The sequence below is a fragment of the Bombus fervidus genome, chromosome 10, assembly GCF_041682495.2.
Source record: "Bombus fervidus isolate BK054 chromosome 10, iyBomFerv1, whole genome shotgun sequence".
Taxonomy (NCBI): domain Eukaryota; kingdom Metazoa; phylum Arthropoda; class Insecta; order Hymenoptera; family Apidae; genus Bombus; species Bombus fervidus.
In genome coordinates, this window is record NC_091526.1 from 4554286 (window position 1) to 4571592 (window position 17307).

At 35.3% G+C, this 17307-nt stretch overlaps 2 protein-coding genes and 1 non-coding gene across 3 annotated transcripts in view; 2 read left to right on the plus strand and 1 right to left on the minus strand.

The window, feature by feature from the left end:
* Nucleotides 1-1504: 1504 nt before the first annotated feature.
* On the minus strand, nucleotides 1505-1578 carry Trnai-aau (transfer RNA isoleucine (anticodon AAU)). The gene has a single exon. It is a non-coding gene; the product is annotated as a tRNA-Ile (tRNA).
* A 468-nt stretch (nucleotides 1579-2046) lies between these two features.
* On the plus strand, nucleotides 2047-3723 carry LOC139991615 (calaxin). The gene is made up of 5 exons (XM_072011864.1): nucleotides 2047-2246; nucleotides 2310-2470; nucleotides 2528-2608; nucleotides 2691-2801; nucleotides 2975-3723. Exons 1-5 carry the CDS (start codon nucleotides 2120-2122, stop codon nucleotides 3161-3163), a joined length of 669 nt encoding a protein of 222 aa, XP_071867965.1. The 5' UTR covers nucleotides 2047-2119; the 3' UTR covers nucleotides 3164-3723.
* Nucleotides 3724-5358: 1635 nt separating this feature from the next.
* Dpn (bHLH protein deadpan) overlaps nucleotides 5359-17307 on the plus strand; it is a 142831-nt gene continuing 130882 nt past the window's right edge. The window contains exons 1-2 of the mRNA XM_072011853.1: nucleotides 5359-5384; nucleotides 6972-7020. The gene's annotated coding sequence lies outside the window, so the exon portion shown is untranslated. The remainder of the gene's footprint in view (nucleotides 5385-6971; nucleotides 7021-17307) is intronic.

Sequence of the window (17307 nt, forward strand, 5' to 3'; positions counted from 1 at the left end):
CTCTTCATCGCTAAAAAAATGTTAAGATGCGATTGATAGGAAACAGTAATGTTTAAATGAGATTTTCAAAGTGGGCGTAAGTATGTGACAAAGGTCGAAATAGATCAAGTTGTATAAGATTGAAAATTTATAAATTGAAATTTATAAAAGAACATTGAAAAATAAATTGAAATTTCTTGTTACTTTCATTTTTTGAAAAATTTCAAGTTCGTTAAAAGGATACAAAAAAAAGAAAGATATTTAAATTTTAATTATTCTATGCTACACAAATTCGCGATTAATTTCATGCAGCTACTAGTTGCATACAGGTCTTGTTCGTTCATTAATTCCAAGCACAATCCATTTCTTCCTCAATTATCCCACCCTTCACGGAATCACAATGAACATCGCGTAGCTAGCTCTGGTCAATTTATATTCATTCACAAGTTTAGCTTCATTCACATAAAACTTCAACCTTCCATGCAACCCTGCATAAATTCTTAACCTCGTTCTTCCAAGAATCTTAATGTGTATCTTACTGTAAATCTTCGTCCTACGTTCAAAGCCAAGTAACCGTCGGTTTCTAACATCACGCGACAATTCGCATGTGACAGGAGAAGGAGCCAAAACTTCGTATTCTGCTCGTTTATTCCCATAGGGCTTCGAACCCCATATGATATTCAAGTCCTGTATCTCCAACCTCTTCCACATGGCCGATGTCCTCAGAACTCCATGCTCACCTTTGCGGATGTTTCTTAAGTCGTTTCCATGTTTTTACACGATAAACGAAATTCCCATGACGTGGTTCATCTAAATGATGTCATTAGATATACTTAGAAAGAATTTTGTTGGCGTCTTTTTATAACAGTTGAACAGCTTCCCGAAACAAATTCGATAACCAAGGAGATGACTGATCATTGGTCTTGCTTATCATTGCTTTTAAATTTATTTTTTGCTTAAATATCGTAACCACGTGAAAATCTTTTATGGTCTTTCTTATTATGAGTCATTTCGCGGCAACTTTCCACGTGAAACTGGACACGCTTTTATAGTAATCTTTCTTATGACTTTCTGAGAGGGAAGGATTAGATATGAATGCTTGTGTTGGATTTGCAAGCCAGATATCGCAGCGAATTGCGTAATTGATGTTTCTTATCACTTTCTCGATATGAGATTGTGCAATAGTATGTAGTAAGTGACAGTCATTTAGAGGAGATAAAATATATTGCAGATATAGAATTTTGAATGAACGTAGTACTTGTTAATAGAAGAAACTCAGATTTACTTACATAAGATATATTAAATTCAATGTATAAATATAAATTAATATGAGTAAATCACGAAGCGGTATTTCACCATGCGGTAAAGTGCAGTATACATTATTACAGTAAACCTTTATTTCAAGTGATAACTTTTTTTCTATCTATATATGTATGTATTCAAAAGTATTAATAAAATCATTGCTCAAATTGTTACATAGAAAATTATAGTATTCGATGTTAAATAAAATTTAAAAAAAATAATTTGGCCCATGAGGGGATCGAACCCGCGACCTTCGCGTTATTAGCACGACGCTCTAACCAACTGAGCTAATGGGCCGCTGTGGTAACTGGTATATTTCTGCATCAGATAACTTTGCATTAGACAACTAAACTCTTTAATATAAGAAATATATTTTATAAAATGTTAATATTTTGTATGTACAATAAAAACTACACTATGCTGACGCTACAATTCCGTCAGTCTCTGATTATAACTTGATACAGTAAATTCGCTGATACAAAATGCATGGTTTTCGTTGCTAGGTCAATGATACAGATTTCTCCGTTGTTCTTCGTCCGTTATCTTATACCTTTGTATATAGGATGTTTCAAGGTAGTGGAAGTTTTTCCAGATGCTCTCGGAAAAGCCTCAACTTGTGTATCGATAAGTAAAGAGTTACTCGTTGACTCTGAGAAATATTTTAACCTTACATTAATGTCATCATCAGCACCAGAATACATAGAACACTATGAAATTAGAAAATAGTAGAAAAATCTATTGTAGTGTAAAAACAAATCTGAAGATACGTGACGTCGTTCAAGAGATAAATTGCCTTTTCAAATTTTGTAATCAAAATTCACAAGTATAACTATCCAAAATGCCGGCAGAACAACCAATAGATATGTTAAATGATACCTTGGCAGAGATCGTTTACAGAACGAAAAATATGCCAAGGTTCAAAAGATTGGCACGCAATACGCACTTTGATGTGAGAGAAGTTGAAGGTTAGAAATTCATTGTGTCACAATTTTTCATGTTTTTTATTGGTCTGATTAATTCATTGATAGCTTTGTCAATTATCCATCGTAAATGCGTGCAAATGCTGGGTCCGATAAGCAGATTAATATTTCGAAACATTTTCCACGCTGGTTTGGATTTCACAGAAAATATTCGTCATTTATTGATCGACAGAATGTTTTCCGTCGTCGACAAACGAAATGCTTTGCAGGTAAACAACTGTTTAAAAGTATTAAATATTGATTAATTATTGTAAACTATAATTTAGATATATTCTGAACAATGGATCGAAGGTCTGTCGGTGATTCTTCGCGGAACTTTAGACGAAAAAATCCATTTTGCTTATAGAGTATACAACCATCTTTGTACTTTCAACCAATATTATTCCCTTAATTAATTTTCTTACCGTGCTTCCCGAAATTCAATTCCAGGTGTACGATAATATGAGAACTCACAAATTAAAAAAGGAACATATATTTCCCATGATGCGCGGATGTTTAATTAAATTGCAGAATGATGAAAACCCAGAAGAAGCCGTGAAGGTATAGTAATCTATATATGTATAGGTATCATACTAGAACGCTTTAATAATTGAATCACAAGAAAAATTGCATATTTTGCTATACGAATTTCAATATCTTTTACATTTTCTTTAAATTTTCAATAAATTCTCTCGATTCAATCCCATATTTGTAATATATTTTTCGTTTTATAGGACTTGATAGATTTGTTAATAAAAAAGCTAGACGTGGATCGCGATGGCGCAGTATCGGAGGAGGATTTCAAAACCGCCGTAAAAGAGAGAAATCAACTTCTTTTAGAATGCATGGGTCCAGTGTTTCCTTCGAGAGACGCACGTCACGTGTTCCTGACTACTTTTACAGATCGTGTAGGAAGATACTGACAATCTACGGAGCCATCCATACCGAGGAATAATTTCTTAAGAGGAAATACATCGTTTATGTATGTATCTTCCAATTCGTCGTGAGATTTTGTCAAGCATAATGCTCGTCGAGGAAAGCTAACAGTACATTCCGAAAGCGGAGAAGAAAATGTGCCAAATCAGACAGAAGAGATCCGTCTAGGGCCTGTAAACGGTTCACTAAGTTTTCTAGACTGTCTGAACTGAATTCTTCACGATTCATCGAACGCGGAAAATTGACTTGCTGTTTCTTACAAACAATCGCTAATGGACCGCGATAATACCATCTCGTAATCGCATCAGATGCAAAGCGTGACGCAATCGTCGATAGGATGTGATTAATTGCTCAATTGAATTTCGTGAGCTCAATTTCAATCCATCACGCATCATCCTTTCGTTCTTATTCAAGTTGAAAAATACATATGATAATACGAACGCCGGCTTTTGCTGTGTAAATAGTTACTTGAATATGCTAACGTCTCTTAATTATTGCAATTTATATAACATTCTGCAAACTGTATGAAATTTGTATTTAATAAATTTGTATCTTCTTAATTGTACATACTAGTAATGAAATAGCAGAGAATTGAATAAAAAATTGTAAAGTTCAAGATCTGTATGTAAGACATAAAATGTCTTAATTGCAGCTGTTACTAAACTACTTCTTTACTTTCTAAGTGAAAGAATCCTGGGATATTCAGAGATATTTAGGTTATTACATCATTAATCGCTTAGTATTTTCAATATCTTTCCTTAGGCAGTGCCCACATTTCACAGTTCCCTTCCACACGCACAATAGCAACCCCATAATCCGCCCTCGTATTCCCTCGATTAATAAAGACGGTTACCAGGATGGTGAACGCGGTGAAATACAGATCTCTGCACAACTGGAGAGCAAACAGGGTGGCGTGCAAAAGCCGCAATTCTAGTCGCATTGGTGGATGTGTTACAAAAAAACATAATGAATGTTTGAGGATCGTAGACTGAGCGAATGGGCTGATCTGTGCGTCTCAAGCAGCTATAACAACAAATTAAACAAGAAAATCTCGAAGCTTTCGTCGAAACGTCCACCCTGCCTTTAGGCTCGATTCACAAAGCGTAGGCGTATGTATGTATACACGTGTAAAACATCAACATGCACATGATCAGGCTGAGAGTCCTCCTTTTTCTTCCTTCTCTCCGTTTTCTGCCTTCTTCTTCCTTCCAAAAGGGAGAAGGTGGAACGATATTCTGTAAAGAGTATAATAACGTGCGTATGAAAGGGCAGATCCTTTGTGGGTAGCCGACCGTGTCTTGAAAGGATCCACCAGGTCTGCACCATAGCACGGAAGACGGGGAAAGGAGGATCGTTCGAGATCGAGAGTTAGGGCACCAGCTGAGAAAACATGCCCGTGGCGTGTCGACAGCGAAATGTTCGTATTTGTGTCGGCATGGATGCGCTACATGTCCAAGTGGAGGGAAGATAGTGGTAGTCCAGGATGTTCGTAAATTCGTAGGTCGCGCACGCGGAAAGTGGCCACATGCATTGCTCTCCTCTTTGTTATATGTAGTTGTACAGCAGTTTGGAAAGTTCTATGGCATATAGTCAATTGTAGTGGAAACACTAAAAGCTACTTTTAATATATTTTTTCTTCTCAATGTAATATTTGTATTTAATACCAGTATTCATACGATTGAATATTCCTCCAGTTTTTCTATTAATTAACGTATTTTAATTAGAGGAACAAAGAACGCTTTTATAGAATGATTTTCTCATTTAACATCTTTGTATGAATATAATTCAATAACGTATTATAATATTTATATTAATAATAGTGATTGTTCTAATAATAGTTATATCAATCATAGTTTTAACAATATTAATAATATTAACAATTCCTAAAACATATGGATAATAATTACTAATTATAATAATCAATACTTATGAAGTATATATTCTGGAATTATATTATATAAAAAATAATTTCTTGCTTATGTTTCTCTAAAATTAATTTTATATACCTTTATTATTTCTTAATTTTGTTTATTAGAGATTCAATAATATAAAATTTCTAAGCGTACGGAATTTCAATTCGACGCGCGTTTATGTTTAAGAGGCGCATTAGAATCTCCACCAATTAAAAGTTCGCGTAGTGACGCCATGATGAGGGGTATCAGTCAGGTATCGAAAAGCGGACCGATAAGACGTATTGTTTTGCTCATGGTACGTAACGTAACCTAAGGTAACTTATTACATATTAAAGTGTTACTTCCCTTGTTATTTCGTTACTGAGTGTATTTTATTATGTATTAGCTTCGCTTCATTAATACGCGTTTATTTGGTACTTTATGGAACATTATTATAACAAAATCAGTCACTCGACCTTTTTTCGTTCTTCGGTCATGGATCGTTTATTTGGTGGTCAGAATCCTACTTTCGAGACAAGATTCAAATGAGATTATTATTTTATATTAATATAATTGGTATCAACATTATTAGTTCGTTTTCAATTCTTGATTTTCTTGCATAAAGATTATTGCTGACATGGATGATATAAGGAGCTTAATGTAAGAACGCTATGGTGATTAACGAACAGCCTGATGCTTTTTCATGGAGGTTTGGTAATGTTAAATTTATTGTAATACATTCAGATATACGTTTTCATTGGAGCATTAATAATATTTGATATACTTTTACTATTTATTTCATGATATTGCTGACATGGATGATATAAGGAGCTTAATGTAAAAACGCTATGGTGATTAACAAACAGCCTGATGCTTTTTCATGGAGGTTTGGTAATGTTAAATTTATTGTAATAATTTCAGATATACGTTTTCTTTGGGGCATTGATAATATTTGGTATACTTTTACTATTTATTTCATGATATACATGCATGCATGCATACATGCATACATACATATGCTGTCAAATCAGTCACACATCACACAATCACTTAATACGTAAGATAACTAATTATCATAAATAATTACATAGTTTATTAAAAATATCAAGATGAAATTAGAAAAGATTCCAGAAACGTTTCTTTGCATTAATTTTAGTACTAATATTAATGAATTATCATTAATTCATTTCCTTATATTAGATAGACTAAACGTGTTATTTTATTGTTTCAATCTATATTATGGAATTTTAAATATGTAATTTGAAAACGACTCGACTAAGAAATTGAAATAACCTTCACATTTCCATTTACGTTTCGGTGACGTTTTGGTTGTAAATTGTCTAGTAACATGGTTCGTAAATATTATACATAACCTTTTTCTGCCATGGTTGGGAGGAAGCGCGATAACATGGATTTCGAAATAAGGTTAGACGCGAGTTGTTTGTGTGGTGTCATTACGCTCAAACATATTTAGTTCAGGAACTTTTAATGTTTTGCAAGTATTTTCGAATATTTATAAAACATTACGTAGTTTATTCTTACAAAATGTGTTTTTGTCTTTGGTAAGGAACATTCACGATATAATTTTTGCAAATCAATTCAATTATATTTATTAAACCTAACCCCTATCTACTATTTTAGTTTGATTTTTAGAAATTTGTTGTGTTCGCGCGCAATGCGATCAGTAGAGTCAGTGCTTGTTGCGCAATAAGTTCTTAAATATTTTTCTGAGTGCAATAGCTCAATTAAATTATATAATTATTAATTATAATGATAATACGCGATATTAAAGTCTTTGTTCGTTGATTACAATGTAAACCTAAACGGACGAGCTAGTTGCCTTTAATTTTTCTTTTTTTTTCATACATATTTTTTTTTTTTTTATATTCGTTTTCGGTATTAGAGTCAGTGTTTTCTCAAGAGGATAAAATCTCTCTAGAATACAAAAATATGTAAGTATCTCTATGTATTATACTTCAATTAATTCCATTCTAAGAATAAATTATAACATTTCCCATTTTGTTTAATTTTATTATTCTTCTATTGAAATGAAATGTAGAGAACCTACAATTTCAATATTAAATAATAAAGTAAATTAATTTCAAATCGTTATCAAAGTTCCAATTTGTATTATTATTACAATTTCAATTCTTACTATTATTACTAATGTTTCAAGTATAATAGACCTCCATCTTTCATTATCACTAATTTATTAAATGATCAATATTATGCTTTGAAGAATAAATTATAATACTCCATGCGTCGTTATAGATTTTCTACAGTTTACACTTCTGTAATGGGGTCCTATAGTTCTTCCTCGATAAAGTTCTTTGTGATGACTTCCTCTAGCCTGCTGTAGCACCGATAACATTATAATACAATATAAATTTTTGTTCTTCCGGTCATTTTGTAGGATCCGAATCGGCACTGGGGAGTGTTGTATTAGGTAGAACTTTTTGCGAGGATAGTGATCTCTGCTATTTATTATACCCGTGAGTAGTAACTAGTAGTAAATAGTTCAGGGTATTTAGGGCTTATTAGGTCTTCCTGCACATTGCAGTTTTAACAATTAATCTGGATATACATACATATATTTGATTTGTGAGAATATATTGTTTATAAAATTAAATTATAAAATCAGTATAAATATTTGCAGAAGACAGACATCCATATGAATATATCAGTATGAATTAATAAAACACGAATATTTCAATTAAAGTAATAAATATTGAAATAACCTCATTCCAGCATTTCGTAGTGGACGAGTGGTATGTCCTCCGACTTCGTTGCTGTGAAAGCTGCAATTATTACATAGTCATAATGACTATACAATACAATACAAATTATTAATTATTAATTATTTGTCATGCATATACTTGCATATAAACTGCAGTAGAATTTAAAATATAAAATATTATGATTCAATTATTTCTGTTGATTAGATCATGAAACGAATTTAAAAAAATAATTCAGACAATGTATCGAAGAAATAGATACTTCTTTTAATATGATTAAACGGAGAAATAATACTTAAGAGAAGATATTTATCTCGATTTGAGGAAGATATACGGTATGTAACAATAAGTAAACCATAGCAGGGATTCACATACGGTGAAATCACGACTTATGATATATTGCAACACGATCTCGAAGATAGACTATTTTGCCGACGACGGAAGCGTTTCTGCCTGGGACCGGAATAAATTATAATCAACGTCGGATGCGCGGAATAACCCAGATTTCTATGGAATATCCTTTCCACGAGGTGCACGCGCTGCACGATTCATTGCACACGTTCACGCTATTCATAAGACAGCGTCTACGCTACGGGAATTAACCGTATATATATTGCGAAACTTCCAGAGCGTGCTAGTTAGAAGGTAACCAACCGCTCCGTTCAACTTTTAGTATCGCGTTTAATTACACGGTTTACCATACGTAAATACTGCAAGGATGGCATGAAACAAATATGTCAGTTAGCGATAGCTTATGAACTTTTAGATAAAATTAAATCAATCATGAGTTAGATTCAGGAATGTATAATTGCCCGGTTATGTTATTACCAAGAGCTAGTCATTTTGTAATCTTTAGCAAAATAACTTAATAATGATTTATAAAGCTTCGGGTGAAAGTGAGTCAATCAAAATTTAGATTCAGAGAGTGACGACTTTTCATTGCTTAATTATTTAATTACAAAGAGAAGGTCACGTTATATTCTTTATTTAAATAAGTAAGTATTTAGCAATAAGTAAATTTAATAGAACTAATGATCTTTCAAAATACTCAATCTAAAAGAATTTTATTTGACTGCAGCTTCGATTACTACCTACTGCTGTTTCAAATAAGAGAAATCGACGTGTAATTATACATATAAAAAAATTGTTTTTTATGGTCGAAAGTGTTGATCACACGACGGAAGCCGACAAGGTCGATCGAAAAAAGGGCATAAATTATAATCAGATTCGGTTACGCGGGATGGTTGTGATGCGGACAGAACGTGATGAGATGACGACCGATTCGATTTGCGTGGTCCACGCCCACGCATCAAAGGAGCCGCCATCGTGATCCACGCCAAAGGATTACGAGAATATCCTACGAGCCTTTTTCCTCGGCGATAAATCCAACCTGGTGAATTCGTGGAGGGGCACGATCCACGTCAAATTCAATGCGTAGACCGCATTCACGCATTCATATGCGATCGGGGAGGGTTTAGGAAAGGTGAAAGGTGAGGAAGGAGAAATAAAAATGTTTTGCTTCTTGTTCGCGCAACACGTGACCTCATGGCCTCCGAATCCAGTCAATTTGCGAAGCCGAAAATCGATTTTGTTCTGTGAAACATTTGGAGTATTTTTAAGATACTTTATTAAAGATTAAAATCTTTAGAAGAGGAATCACAGTTTTTACAATGTTTGTGTAATAAGAAATAAGAATTTTGTGCTTTTGTGGAAAAGAAAATTGGATGTAAGATATATTATGTATGAAGAGTTCAAAGGAGAAACCTACAGGAAGATTGAAGTTTTGGGAAGCTAGAATTACAATTTTCGTGACACTTATGTAAATTTTCATTTCGACAGATAGAAAAATTTATATAACACGTATTATTCCTTATTCTTAACTACAAAGCGGTACAATAATTTCGTGTAATTATACTTGTTATTTATCGTATTATTGGTCTCGCAAGATCTTAGATATTTGGATATAATAGATCTAAATTCTAATACTCGCAGTCTGTACTAAATAATCATCTTTGTGCAATTCCAATTACCCACAGTAGTTTCAAAGCCCTAAAACGATCTGGAAATCTCGCGAGATCGTTCCTCCTGCGAATTCTACAGAAATCGGGGATGCTTAATCGCGTTCATCGAGCGTTAATCATTCGCTCGCGATATAGAGACATCTACGAGGGATCAGCAAATCGATAAATTAAGCATCCAGAAATTTATGATTGCCACGTATACAAACGTGGGGACACGCGTATGGTGGAAGCAGGCGAAAGGTCGGCGGCCGCGCCACCAATAAATTTAATTAAAGGATAGGGGAAAGCGTGGACCATGAACCGGCCGATCGTTCGCCAGATTGTTTAGTTGGCCAGAAAAATCACGGCCAGCTTTCGGTCTGCGTGTACACGAGATCCATAAATATCGATGCAGCCGTTCTGCTCTAGCTGAGTCGCGGCGGGTTGCACAATGTTTCGCGCGCGGAATGTTCAATGAAGCGTGCAGATGCGCGTACCACCGGTCCCAAGGGAGGAACGAGACTGTCGGGAGTCGGTCTGCTACTCTCCGAAGCAAGAGAAGGGACTTGAAAACGACGAGGTCACCCGCTCGAACACGACACCACGTTGTCGAAACAGCGGGATCTACTCGGCTGACACAACTGCCGGACAAATGGATTCAGAAGATTCCGCTAACGAATCCGCTGATTTATCGTAGCGGACCCATTTCCTTGGTAGACTGTCAGTTTCCACGTACGGCGATCGGAGAGCAAGAATTATGGTCCACGGAAATACGAGAGCGGTTTGTTTCTGGCGGAACGGATGGTAAATACGGGTACACAGCCGGATTGGGAACAATGTCGAGGATTGTTGCCGGGATTAGGCGGTGATGAGTGTTTGCTGATAGAGAGACGGGATGAAGGAGTGGTTTGTTGCTACTGTTACGGGGTAGAATGGATTACAGGAGCTTCGTAAATTTATTTCTCGGTTCTTCTGTAATTTTTGTTATCTACTCGTTAGCTTTGTTGATTTTTCGGTTCTTACTTCTTATAACATTGCTTTTTTGTGAATAGAATCGAGTATCGAGAATTTATTACGTTCATTTTCCTGATATTTTTCAATTTTTGTGGTCTATCCTTTAGTCTTTTTGTTTTCTGGATATCTATTTGCCTATTTCTTATGGTATGGTTTTTATATGAATAGAATTGAGTATCGAGAATTAATAATATGCTCATAGATTGGTTATAATAATGTCTGAAAATTAATTATTGAATGTTGTTAAATATCTACATATTTTGTGACTCACTGTATACCCTTAACAATGCTAAAGCACAATGATGTTCATTTTAAACCTTACACGGAACTTCATCACTTTATCATATTTCCAGAAACACGTGTCTTTAAGCATCGGAAACTGTTCCTTTAACCCTTTAACAGGTCTCGAGCAAAAAACAGGGACGTTAAAGTTCCTTGTAAACGTTTCTCCCGAAAATAGTACTACGCTAGTCGGAGCAGGAGAGGGAGTTTCTCATTTCGCGTGGCACGGAGTTAATTAGCTCAGCGAAACGGGACGAAGGGAACGTCAGACAGGAACGATAGGATCTTTGAAAGGCGTGCTTCGGGTAACGCCCGCGACTTGCCACGCGACTAGACAGATTTCCAAGAGGAAGAGGGGAAACTGTCTGTCACGCGTGGCCTCATCTCGTCGTATAAAACACGCGTCGTGACTGACGACCACGTTAAACCATCCTGCGTCACTCAAACTGTTTGTTTCTGCGTTGGCCAGATTCAATTTTCTTCCGGACGTCTCACAAATCGAGCGACGACCGAAATTCGCACGCCAACTGCCTGCATTTCTGCCCCATTGGCGTCGTTGGCGGTCTTCGTTTGAATTACAGGCCTATCGTGATATTCTTAATTGGCGAAACGTGTCTTTTAATGGTGGAATTAAATTCAGGTTCGTGAAAAGAATTCGGTTTATTTAAATTGACGAGTTAGAGGATAATACAAGTTCAAAATCTACGTCCGAGACATTTGAAAGAATAATACAATAGTTTCCGTATGTCATTAATATTGCCCATTGAAGAGTACTGTTCTACAATGTTAAACCAGATTTTTTTTCATAATTTTTCAATAATTAAAAAAGAATCTTTTTCAATCTTTTATCGAAGCAACAATAAAAGAAACAATTTTCATATTATCAAATTTCCTGAGTAGAAATAAGATTAAATTTTAAGTAGCTCAAGTAATCAAAGTATTATCTTGATGTTATCTTGCATTTAACGATATTTTTCTATTATGATTATATTATGGTTAAGTTATTCTTTTATGGTTATCAAATTACCTGATTTAATTGTGGATCAATATATATTATGTATTATTCAAAAATACATTTATGCAGCTGTTTGTACGGATATAAAAATACAGTTAGATAAATGTCTTTTGAGAGAGTTATATGAGAAATATATTAATTTAGATGAAATATTAAACGTAACTCGAATCGAAAAGAGATAACGGAATTTAAAGAAACGCGTCCTCAGATTACGCACCTGTCGAACAGGCTGGATGAACATGTTCAATTTTAATTCAAACTGCATCACATTGGCAGATCGGAATATTTATGAATGCACGTTTAAAGATAAAATGTTCTTTAAACACTTTGAAACTTCCGTTTTCGTTTCAGGTATACGAAAAGTTCTCCATACAAATTTCTACGAATCTCTCAAAACTCCATCGTCTCTCCAACGACACGTTCCTAATTAATTATCCGACGCAAATGAGCGAAGCAGTCGTTTCCTGCATTGGGTTCCATCAAGATAGCCGCGAATGTTTTCCTTCAAATATTTATCAAATCTGACCGGTCGTACAAAGGAAGATTAATAAGGGACTGAATAAAAGGCGCGTAAAAAATGAACGACCGATATCGTGGCGCCTTATTGAACGCTCACTCTTGAGATTCGATCGGCGTCAGCAGATAACCAGGTCAATTAATGAACGCGAGAAAGAAGAACGCGCAAGATTCGCCTCCGATACAAAGGCTTGCCAGCAGCAGCTTGTTCGAACGAGGCGCGCAAAACTTTCGAGACAAGCGGTATGAGATAATGGCGAAGCTACGCTGGATCCTTGGCTCAGGATCGAGCCATCGCCATAAACTATCTGTAGGTGTCGAGTTTGTCACGGTCATGCGAGACCGAGTTTTCAAAACAGGATTAGGCGTCGCGTCGACCGGATCTCAGCGCCGTATCTCTTCAGGCTGCGAAACGTGCATCGTCCATTTTTCAGCGACATCCTCTCCTCTCTTTTTCTCGTTGCTCGTTTCTTCGTCCTGTTTTCTTTCTTTTTTTTCCCTTCTTTTTCTTCATCCTACTCTCTTCGCTACGATTTGTAGCCGTGGGTAACCGGAGGGATTATCCACATCCGGTCATTTCTGTCTAATTTTTTTTCCTTTTGCTACCCCTCTTTGGTGTCGAACGTCTACGGACATTCGAGGGATATCGAGAGCGGTTTAAACATCCATTGCACGGCCATTCATTCACAAGGAGCGAGCTAGACTATGCTTCTTCACTGGCTTTTCGTATTGTTCCCTAGGGGAATCTTGGGAGAGATCGTAAGAACGATCTGATTCCAACTGCATCAGGATTCTCGGTTCTTTTATTTTCGTCTTTATGTGCTTGAAATTTTTTCTCCCGAGTGCCTGCTCTCGTACGATGCGCATTTCTGCGAACAGTACTCGACGAGACGGTGGTGGTGTATTTGAAGAAACTTTTGTTTGAGAAACGGAAGTTTTAAATTTATAATAAATGCTGCAACGAGGCGTTTGAATTGCTGCATCTCTGTTAATTATTTTTAAATTACATCTACTATGTTTAAAAATATTCAAAATAAGAAGTAATAATATAAAGGTATTTAAAAATATTGAAAAATATGATGTTACGCAATGTTATCAATTTTTCTTCGAAATTATATTATAAAGAAAGTAGGTTTCTAGAAACTATTATTTATAGTAAAAATATCCGAAACAATCACTACATCGAAAAAGGTAAATTTATAGAGAACTTTCATCTTGATACTTAACAATGAAAGAATTAAAAATATTATTTCTACTTTTTAAACCTTAATGTAGTTTTACAAAAATATCGTTCTTAAAAAAAAGATAAAGAAAAAGATTTTAATTTATCTTTACACTCTCTGATCGATTAGCAGAATCTTATTTAATTTATTTTCTTATGAAATCCAACGATACTGCATAGTATCGTGTCAACTCGTTTTTCCTCGTTTCGTTGAACGTAAGCCGATGCTCGCAGGATGGCTCATTATCCTGTCAGGATACCCGCGGGGAAAATGACAGGTCTCCACAAAATAGGTCGCATAGCCGGCATGAAATTTAAAATACGGTAGGATTAGCATAATGACGGGGATAGAGAAGAAACATTTTGACTCGTCAAAAAGATACGGCTGACTTTATCCTCCGTCGATCCTCGACGTATAAGATCCAGCTGGTTTCGATGGACTTAGCCAATGTCGATGTTAACAACTTTCCGCGTAATATGGTGAAAGATAATCGTCGGTTCTTGTTCTTTTCGTTTTAATAGCAGTAATAACGATTGCATCGTTGCGCGATTACTAAGAAGATTTGCATAGTGAGACGAGAAACTTCTTGTATAATAGAACGGGTTAAATAAATGCCAAGCTGTTTCTTTAACTTTTATTTTCTTCTGCAGTTATTACTTTTAGAAAGACAGATTTATCATTGAGAAATATATTAGAAATTAAGGTCGATGATTATTAGAAGAAAAGAAAGAGTCAAGAAATATAGACACCATATCAAATTGAAAAATGAATAAAACGAAATAAATAAAAACCACAGATCAAGAGTGTTGCAAGCAATCTTAAAATTCAATAATCAGTTCTCACGAGCTTTTATAAAATTCATTAATTTCTATTTTACTATAAGTATTCATGCAAAACTTTTTCGCTTTAATTTCCATTAAATTTGAAAACTTCCACTGTTATACTTCTTTTTACGGTACTTAGCTTCTTTCATCATTTTTGAATATTCGTAACGAGGGACGTTGAACTTTTCCTAGCAATGGCAACTGCTAACGAGCTTCTTGCTTGGAAATAAATGTTCTTAATTATTCCCAAGGAATCTCTTACTTAGAAGCTAGTATTCCTCCGTGTAATGCACAGCCGTGACCACCTGTGTTTTCGCCTCCGCAATATTCCGTCCGCCATTTACGATAAAGTACGCCGGGAAACCGAGTTTATCCATCATGCTGACGTGCGCCATTCTTCACGCTAAATACCAGAAGTGCGTTTGTGCTTTTCTCGTCGTCACCGGCTCTCTTCGGATCCGCGATGAAGCTGTAGGTACTTACATTAATCCAACTTGAACTTGATGGTAATTATATAAGGACGACAATAACCATTGGAGCGATCCTTTTGTTCACGTCTCATTAAGTCTTCCAAGTAAATTTCTCCTTTACAATGAAAATAATAGACTTTAGCTAATTTGCTGGAATATTTATTGGTGTATTTAGGAAATGTTGTTATATTGTATTTTGTATGAAACCGGAAGAGTATTAATGCATGCGGGTGGTTGCATCTGATTGTTCTTTATGTTTTATGAATCTTTCCTTATTGCAATATCGTAAACCATTGAACGATTTTTCAAATATTTTTGTCTGTCAAAATTATTGAAATAATATTTCTTGAAAAATTAATTTGATATATGAGCTTGCAATTACACTTTGTGATTCATGTATTAGCAACGAAGAAACTAATTTCTCTTTCTTTTAAAATTGCTTCTTTACTTTTTAGGATTTAATTTGGAACAAATTTTATCAAAATCAAAATTTCTCGAAGAATTTTCAGGAATGACATCCACTCCCCTCTTCTGTTAAATTCATATGGTTCCATAATCACATCCTAATTATAACAGCCTATTTACGTACCAGCATATCGGTCACGAGAATTCCATTTCACCCACCCTTTATGTCGTTAGTTTCTCACCACGACATCTCTTCTCTAATTGGCTTGACCCCGTGCAGCTGACCATTGTGCAGATGTAACCGTTTGAATTTGAATCCGGGAAGAAGGGAAAGAGAGGATCGTAGGAAAGCATAATTTTTCACTTTAACGACCGATGACCATCCGTGTCTCCTCCTTTCGAGAGTGAATGTACGACAGCGTGCACCCTTTGAATCCTCTTTCCTGCAATGGTCACACCTCCTCTTGCTTCTTTGCCGGCTCACGTACGCGCCACTAATGATGCGACGAATTTGCATATCAATCGCGATTTACCAACCTCCTCGCCTTACGGCACCGGTAATGGTTGTTTCGTATCGCTTCGTTGCGAACACGACCTGATCTCGCTTTCACCGTCTTTGACATAGCAGTATAAAACCATAGCAAAAGCAGGAACCATAAAAAAATGAAACTATAGACGTTACTCTATTTCTGCACGCAAACATGTTTCAAACAATTTCGTTGCTTTATTATGGAATAGTTTTGTAAATGTGGAATGGGTAAGTAAGGAACTGTTTGTTGGTAGGAATTGAAAGAAAAATTTTGTAGAATCTGAAGAGCTTCCTGAAAAATTTTATAGTAATTCTACTATTTCCTATTTGTTTTCTTGTCTTCCATACGATAAGTTATACGGGATGAAAATTAAAATACCAAAGCCAACGATTTTTCGACATAAATAGGCAAATAACTTTTGATATTAAAAGATATATGATTCCATTTGAAAAACGATCAGATCTTAAAATCTGATAAAAATATGCCTTCCAGGAAGAATGTCATTTGCCATTGCATGTGCATCTCCAAGAATTGTCCTTTGAAGTTTTTCATATGACCATTAATAACAGAGATATTTAAGTATTTGCACTTAAATACTCCATCCTGTATATTTACGATAGAGCTGTAGGTTATTTTTATCAAAAGTTTCTCAATTTCGATCTTTCTGAAAATATTTTTTTTTTTTTTGTTTTTTGAATTCTTAATTCGCTTATTTTTCTATATATGTAACTGCCATATTGAATATTTTTTAAAATCGTTCTATTGCTGTAGAATAATTTGGATTTGGAAAATTGAAAAGATTGGGATGTATTGGCAAAGGAATACAGGAATTTTCCCTTAGAATTATTTGTTAATTTTTCCTATTGAGTTATGAAATAGCGTCGGATTACTACGAAATGTCAGGGGAAACTGCGGAAGAACGTTCAAAAAGTTAGACGGATAGATCCTCGCTCTGCGGGAAGGCGTCGGAGCATCATTTGCCTCGAATAACTACACGACAGATGTTGAGTCGTTAGCGAGCCATTATACGAGTGTCGTCACGCGTTTCAAAACTCGACTTTCCATGTATCCCATGGAATCCACGAGCCTTCCACACCGACAATGGAATCACGTCGTTTGCAAATATTCTTGTAAGACCATTGTCGTCGTCGTTGTCGGTTCTAATGCAACACGGACAATCGAATCAAAGAGGATCCGCCTGCACGATCCACCGCTTTCAAATTTT

Bases quoted from the DNA above. Each gene is read 5' to 3' on its own strand.
- LOC139991615 (XM_072011864.1), top strand. From the start codon at position 2,120: ATGCCGGCAGAACAACCAATAGATATGTTAAATGATACCTTGGCAGAG. The intron at 2,247-2,309 runs GTTAGAAATTCA...ATTCATTGATAG, and splicing joins TGATGTGAGAGAAGTTGAAG to CTTTGTCAATTATCCATCGT. The intron at 2,802-2,974 runs GTATAGTAATCT...TTCGTTTTATAG, and splicing joins ACCCAGAAGAAGCCGTGAAG to GACTTGATAGATTTGTTAAT.